The 8375-nt window shown below is 38.0% G+C and overlaps 1 protein-coding gene across 3 annotated transcripts in view; it reads left to right on the forward strand.

Annotated features, from left to right (window-relative positions):
* ELOVL6 (ELOVL fatty acid elongase 6) overlaps positions 1-8017 on the forward strand; it is a 101165-nt gene extending 93148 nt beyond the window's left edge. For all 3 annotated transcript variants that reach the window (XM_036227620.1, XM_016140826.2, XM_016140825.2), the window contains one exon: positions 2697-8017. In XM_036227620.1, coding sequence (XP_036083513.1) covers positions 2697-3121 — 425 coding nt within the window. In that variant the 3' untranslated portion in view covers positions 3122-8017. The remainder of the gene's footprint in view (positions 1-2696) is intronic.
* The last annotated feature ends 358 nt before the right edge of the window (positions 8018-8375 follow it).

The following is an 8375-nucleotide window of genomic DNA, read 5'->3' on the forward strand; positions in this document are numbered from 1 at the left end:
ATTCCAAATGCTGAAGACATACTTAGTTATGAAAACACCGTGCCCTGCCTGCAGCCTGCCTCTTGAATGAAAGTAGTTCAACCCGATGTTAGTGAAACTGTTGTAAAGAGAGCACAAACCAGGGGAGGCTAAAATATGTGACGTGGCTGAAACGTTCAAAAGTCAGAAGTCCCAAATACTTAGCCAAAATCTTTTCCATACTTAACCAAAATCTTTTCCATTCTGCCATCCAGACCTCTGGCTGAAAAAGATTGGTTGGCCAACAACACACACATACACAATCCCCATCTTTAATTTGCATTTCTAGGACGTTGTAGCTTTTGGCAAGCCAGTAAGTACCATGACTTGGCATGACTGGTAATATGTGCTTTTCCAGAGGGGAAGAAAAAAATGCCAGAATGGCATTGACTGGTGCGTCTTAGCTCCAATATCAAAAGAACCATGGGAGGTCTTGGGGAACCCTTCTGGAACCCCACCAGTTTCCTGTCGCCCAAGAGAAACTACCACTTTTTAGGTCAGTGGCCTTGGGAACAGTAACCTTGATACAACATTGGAGTAGTACTTCTGAGAGGCTCCAGAGTTATCATTGAAAGATATACGTTATCTTTATTACTCCATCTACCATCCTACATCTCTGTTCTGAAAAAAATTCTTAAATGAATTCGGAGTAATTCCATTTTGGAGCTCTCATGACATGACCTTCACCCCATCTCCCCACATTAAATGGAAACACTCCAGCCTGAGACCGCCACTCAGGAAAAATGCAAAGCGATTTTTAATTCCGGTTCCACTTTCCATTCACATTAGCCCATCCTAACAGGGTCTGCCTTTTGTCTCCTACTACTCTCTTCATAATGAAATCATTCTGTAGACAATAAAGTTTTAATATAAAAGTGATGATAGAGTTAAAAGTATAATGTTTATTACTTTATGGAAAATGACTTATTACAGTGTATGTGAGATTAATATTTTAGTTCTTGCTTAAAGGCTCATAAAAGATATGTCAATTATGAATGACTAAATTTGTTTTTAACATACAATTCTTTGGAATTCTACCTTCTTTCCACTATGAACAAAGGTGGGCTGGAATTATTGCGTTTTGTCCCTTAAGTATACAAGTGAGAATTACCATCACCATTGATCATTATCAGCCTGTCTGACATTTATAGGCATAATAATGTCAGGTATCTCACAAGAGAGAAGAAGACTTCAAAGAAAATTTTGTTAATAGGTTTATGCAGCAACTGGCAACTTTTCTAATCTAAGCAAATATGAAATAATAATGTTTAACAATTCAGTAGGGAAATAAATTAATATCTCCTCCTGAATGGAATGGAGCACAACCTTTATAATGTCAACCATGGCCATCAGAACATTAAAAGTCATTCCAAAGTCCAGCATTCTCTGACCTTCCCTTCTGCCAAATATCTTAGGGACCCTTGAAGTAAGAAGGATAGATAAGACAAGGATAAATACTAGTTCCCTTTGTACTTAATTAAATTTCAGAATAAGAAGAGAGGCCACCTAGTTCTCCTTGCTATACAAAAAGAAGTCAAGTTCATCCAAAGTTATGAAGGAAGTTGGTTTTACCCATATCTGAGAACCATAGAGATAAGAAAGAGAATGAAGCATTTGCCTGCATAAACCCTGTTTCTGTCCCACATTCCAGTGTCTCTTCCCTTTTTTTTTTTTTTTTTTTTTTTTGGTACTCATTGATGGAACTGGGTGTATTTCTTCTTTATCCATTTTTATGTAAGCATTCTACAGTATAGTTTTCAGAATCCCTAGACTTCTTAGAGAATGATTATAGATATATAACATCAACCTATCTGAGCATAATTCTAGCTTCTATAATATGAATGCCCTACTTTAATAACAGTGATCTTTTTCTTAAAGGAGATAATGTTAGTAAAATTTTTGATAGCTCTGGAGAACTTTTTCAAATTTAATTTCATCAAAATATATGTCAATCTCAGTTTTTTATCACTTGACTTATTGGGATAAAATATTCCTATTACCTCTTGAGCAAATATGATAGATGACTTTTGTTCCCTTTTTCTGTTTTGCCTTTTGTTTAAATTTTACTTTTCTAACTGACGTATGTAGAGGCATCACATTTTATAGGGAGCTTACAAAGATATGTTTTTAAGGGAAACCTTTGCAATGCACCAAAGAAAAAATAGTTTATTGCTCCAGAGAGGTCTAAGAATATTGTGCTGGGCACTTGAATTCTAATCTGCTTCTCTTGATTGATAACTGACCTGAGACAAGTCACTTGACTCTTCCATGTGATATTTCCTAAAATGCATGGTACAGTTGAAAATCAGGCAACTTGGTCACTAATGTCCCTTCCAGGTTGATAATCGATAAAAGTTTGTGCAAAACACCTCTCTGAAAGTAACATTGAGTTCTTACCAGGTGCCTAAAGGGCATGTTGACTATCCTGTTTAATCCTCGGACACTTCCGAGGATTATTATCCCCTATTATTATCCCCGTTTTATAGATGAGGAAACTGGAAAATAGTGAGAACAAGCAACCAGCCCAACGTCACAGAGCTAGTAAATATCAGTCCAGGATTCTAACCCAGTTCATCTCCCTCTCAAGGACTAGTTCAAGATATCTACTTTTCGTGCAGAAATATAAAATGTCGTGGTCCAGGGACTCACGTACAGTCTTTCCCTCATTTGTCTTTTAGGAGATACAATATTCATTATTCTGAGGAAGCAGAAGCTGATCTTCCTGCACTGGTACCACCACATCACTGTGCTCCTGTACTCCTGGTACTCCTATAAGGACATGATCGCCGGGGGTGGTTGGTTCATGACTATGAACTATGGCGTGCACGCCGTGATGTACTCTTACTATGCCTTGCGAGCAGCGGGTTTCCGAGTCTCCCAGAAGTTTGCCATGTTAATTACCTTGTCCCAGATCACTCAGATGCTGATGGGCTGTGTCGTTAACTACCTGGTCTTCTCCTGGATGCAGCATGACCAGTGTTACTCTCACTTTCAGAACATCTTCTGGTCCTCACTCATGTACCTCAGCTACCTTGTGCTCTTCTGCCACTTCTTCTTTGAGGCCTACATCGGCAAGATGAGGAAAACCATGAAGGCTGAATAGTGTTGGAACTGAGGAGGAAGCCATAGCTCAGGGTCATCAAGAAAAATAATAGACAAAAGAAAATGGCACAAGGATTCACATATGGTGCAGCTAAAACAAAACACATGAGCAAACACAAAACCTAAGGCAGCTTAGGGATAATTAGGTTGACTTAACCCAGTAAGTTTATGATCTTTTTTGGGAAAGACTTCACTGAGTGCACCTCTATGTCAAAGGACTGCTGCTAGAAGACTCCATTCCCTCTTTATCTGTCAACTTTAGGAAAAATGAGAGCAAAAGTGAGCCAGAGGCAGAGAGAGAAAAATAGAAGGCCAATGAAGGCTATTAACACTGTACGAAAAGTATTTACTAAGAGTTATATTTCTCTAAGGATGACAGTTTACTTTAAAAAAAAAAAAAAACTGTGCAAGCACATGCACACAATCCTTTCTGATCTTTTTAGAAACTAAACTGGAGCCAATAGAATAGATAAAAATGAAAAAGGCACGGGCTGTATATCTGGAACATTAATGCTTTTGCAAAAATTAAAGCCTTTTAAGAAAGGTTAGTTCTAATTGTAGTCCTCTTGAGAAAAGATGTCTTAATCATCTCTTATGAAAATGGACATAAACAATTATATTTCGACTAAGAAAGACTGCTGTTTTTCCCTTTATAATACAGCCTCAGGCTATGAGTTTGCCAAAACCAAACGGGGCACAATAGTTTTCCAAGCTTCTTCCTGGGAGGATCGAAATAATGCAGCTCAGTGTCAAAAGAGGCAGCTCCATCTAAGAACATTTCTGATAGTTTGACTGTAATTTCTACTCTTACATGAGATATGAAGCATTATCCTTGGTTCAGGTGCCCTAAGCTTTTGAATAGAAGAGTACAGAATACAGGATAGAAAAGATAAACCTCAGCTGAATGGTTTGAAAATGGAATTTGTACTTCATGTAAAAATGTTCAACCCCATACCATTCTTAAGCTGGGAAAGGGAACAGATGGGGAAAAGAAGTGAGCCGAAGATCAATATGATATATACCCCTCCCTAATTGGACTTCACACATACTCATAACTTTCTACACATCACCCTCTGGTACAGTCCATATTTTCTATATTTTTGTGAATTTCAAAAAAAAAAAATCTGCAGGGCTCTTCCTGATATTGGGTGAACACTGTGTTTCTGCATCATCTGCTTTTGCTCCCTATGCAATGTAGAGGTGTGTAAAGTGCCCTCTGCTGGTCAGGTGGAGATACTCCAAACACTTTATGGGAAGTTAGGCTGGAACAGTTGACAACAAAGGGCCCCCATAGACTTATCCTTCAAATTTAAATGTTATAAAATACGCATCATATTTTTGGCCAAATCAGAAGACATTCTTCACGCTTCAAGTCAGCTTCAGAAATTTTTTTAAAGAAACTTTCACTCTGGAACTCAGAAAATCAATTTATTAAGAGCCATATACTTTTTTTAAAAAGCTAGATAATAATTTATTGGTAATATTTCAGTCCTTTACAAGCCAAATAAATGTGTAAACGTTCTTAGTATTTCAAAGAAGCAATTATGTGAAGTTGTTCAATGTGATATAATAGTATTCTAATTGGTTAAGTAGCTTAATGATTAGACAAACTAGTTGAAAAGATTAGGGGCTTCTACACTGCATAGATTACAAACGTATAACCACACATGTATGCACACAAATGTGAGGTACACAGAACTTCAAAGCCCAATGAATAGAAACACATTTTCTGGCTAGCAGAAAAAGAAACTCGTTTATCTTTCTTGCTTTATTTGAGAGTACAGTAAAAGGGATTTTTCAAATTATTTTTGTATTATTTTAGCTTTAATTGTGCTGTCATTCATGAAACAGCTGCTCTGCTTCTCTGTCAGAAATGACAAGGGCTTTCTCAGCATCTCATTTATGTATGGAATTTAAAAGAATAAAGTTTTATTCCATTCTGTGTGAATGGTTTGAACAGTGAACAAAGAATCCATGCAAACCAAGTCATGACTGACAGACCAGGGACGGGGCAGGGGGTGTGCAGGGAGGGAAGCTGTTACACCTGTGTTAAATTATCGTGAAGTCTATGATGTCTTGACATTGGTTGGGGAACAATTGATGGAGGAATGTATTATTATTAAGGCAAAAGCTGACATGAGCTGAAAAGATAGGTCCTGCTATAACAGTTAATAGATTCTTAGGATGCAAACAATGTTATTTTGAACTTTGAAAATACATGATACTGTGCAATAAGCTTTTTTTCTTATAACAGAAAATAAGCAGAATTATTAAAATGAGGAAAAGGTTGAATAACAGCTGACTTGAGTTTAATCGAAGGACCAGTTGGAGCTCATCTTGTTGATTTGATTTGATTGTTTAATCTATTGATTTATTATCGATCCTTTAATGCAGGTTAGAATAAGGAAGTGAGCATAGACCTTAAATAGACTCTAAGTGGTTCCCAAGTACTTTCGTTTTGATGTAGGTTCATACTATTTTCACTTGTGAAATAATTTAGAATTTTTGTTTACAGGTTGTATGTCTAATAGTTTTAAATTAGCTAAATATATCTGAAGGCATTTCTGATGTTTATCATGGAAGGAGAAAAACATTTTAGAAACAAAATTTTGGTATTACAGGTTTAGTACAATGATTTTAACATCTCAGCTTAGCTGCTTTGTTGTATCAAGATGGGAAGCCAGACCACTAGTTCGTGGCAAATCTGAAACCTGCCGGAGAATTGACTGCCACATAGATAATCCTGCTCTCAGTTAACATTCCAGGAAAACTCGGACAAACACGTTTTTATAGCTGCCCCACTATGCTGCAATCAATTATGTTTCTATTGAAGATTTTCCACTGCTTTCCAATAACAGTATGGTGAAAAATTCCTACACTGAAAAAAAAAATTCTTTATTTCATATATAAATACATGTAATTTGATTCACTAGGTCTGAGCATCAACCCAAGTCTATGAGTTTGCAATGAAAAACATTCTAGTGAGAACTACTCTATTCATAGAGCAGGAGGTTTTATCTGGACCTTCTAGTTTTACGAGTGAGGAAAGAGCAACTACTATGTATTCATATTCAGTGCCAGGTTAAAGTACCAAACGAATCATGTATTGACTTGACGTGATTCCAGGTAATTTATTCCCATCCTTCTAATCGCACTCCACTACAAAAATCGGGGGAGGGACAATACATGGATATACATTGCTTAAGGGGAAAGAAAAGATTGATCACATCTCCATCACTTCACCTCTTGGCTAACAGCTCTGGACTGAGTCAGGAACTCCATTTGAGTGGGGTTTTGCAGAATGGAAGGACGCTGGCAGGAAAGAGACCCACAGAAGTTTTTTAAAAATCAGATGATGACATAAAACCTGTCACATCAGAGTAAGAAATCACCTGAAGTCTATTACACTGGAGGAGACTATTCTAGAAGTCTGACCTCATTCCCAGACCACTGAATTACCTGGGAGAGACAACACGCTCAGGTTACTATCTTCTTTATTCCAGTAGAACAGCTTCTTCTCAGTGACTCTATGTGTCACATAACTGAGTCAGTTCCCACATGCTGATTCAAGAGAGTTGAGTTGTTAGGAGGGTGGAAATAATCAAACAGACTTTGCCTCCCGGAGTTCAGTGCTTTGAGTAGTATGTGCATGGTCCATGTCTGTCACTTAGGCACGTATTTCCCTGAAAAAGTTTCCAGCCTGAAAAGTACAATTGAGAATTTCGTGATGATAGCCCCAAACTTTCCAGTAGTCCATTCTTTTTGTTTAGATAATATTTTGTTATCAGTTCAGAATGACAATAGAGCGTATGTCTATGCTGTGAGTCATCGTCTCCTGCAGCTTTTTAAAGTTGTTCTTCTATCCCTTTTATATTTATATACAAAACCTGATTCTTTGTGCCTCAGACCCATTACCATCAAAAGATTTTGCTAAGAATGCACCACAATAAAGTGAGAGCTTAAAGCAACGATACTCTATTTTGTGCCGACAATCAGTAAGAAGTGTTAGATCCCAGTTTTCCAGTGAACCAACAGCCTTTGTGTGCTGGTACCGATACTTTAGCAAAACAAGTGTTGGTACAAGTATAGCATTTCCTTGAATACCAGTTGTGACAGACTCCAATTCTAAATATCCCAGAGCCACATGGCAGAACCCATATAGTTAAAGAGGCCAGTGAAGTATACCCGTGCAGAGCATTGAAGAGTACTCACAAGTCTATTGAATCATCAAGGAGAAAAAATCCCCAGGCTTCCCTTCATCCTGAATTATGCTTTTTTCAAAAAGCGTAAACAAGTCCTAGCACTGAAGAGTCAGACAATGGGAGCACACCAGGTGTGGGCTCTGAGCAGGCAAAAATCTTGCGGTCAGATACACTTCACTGGAAATCCAAACCCAAAACTATACTTGGTAAACTCCTGAAGCATCTGGTTAAATTAAAGAAACTGGTCCCATCAATCAGAGTCGAGCCAAATTTATAGCCTCTTTAAGGAAAGGATTGAGGGGGCCTGATTCATGCTGGTTTTTAAACGCTATTGTTTTCCCCAATACTTGGTGGCTCTTGAGACTTTTTATCCCAGTGGACAGAAATCAAGAACACTCCAGAAGCAGCCCAGTAGCGCTGCCCAGGCATGCTGGCTTCAATCAGGTCTGCCAGTCTGGGCGTGTTCAGGCAGGAGGTTGCTTGTGGTCAACTTGAAAACCACTGGAAGATTCAGCTTCTTGGGGTCCCTAGGGCCTATGTTCAGAAAGAAGCCCATCCATATAAGCCTCACAGAGCAAATTACAGCAATGTTGGAATTGTTATTTTCAAGTGCTTACTTCATGACATTAAAAGAAATATTTTTTTCTGGTATATTAAATTAAAAATAAAATCATAACTTTTGACTTAAAAATAAACTATGTTTCTAGTTTCTTTTATCTCTTGTTCTTGGCAATTCAAAGGGGGCATTCAGGGCACTGAGGGCTACTCGTAAAGGAGCAGAGCCCAAAAACGATGTTGTCCCCAATACTACTGCTCACGATCCCACAGGTGTCCTGCCCTTCGATGCTATATCATGGGTGTGACACCTTACAATTTATGTTCTCCAGACGTATTAGCTCACCAGAGAAGCACTCGTGGGGCAGACACCCTAAGTCAGATCCCCATTTTATAGATGAGGAAACTTCGCTCATTTGATCAAATGTCAGAGAAGTAGAAGGAATGAGATTTGAACATAATCTCCTTCATTTTGATTTCATTTCGCTAGTCACGTCT

The sequence above is a fragment of the Rousettus aegyptiacus genome, unplaced genomic scaffold, assembly GCF_014176215.1.
Source record: "Rousettus aegyptiacus isolate mRouAeg1 unplaced genomic scaffold, mRouAeg1.p scaffold_m13_p_10, whole genome shotgun sequence".
Lineage (NCBI taxonomy): Eukaryota > Metazoa > Chordata > Mammalia > Chiroptera > Pteropodidae > Rousettus > Rousettus aegyptiacus.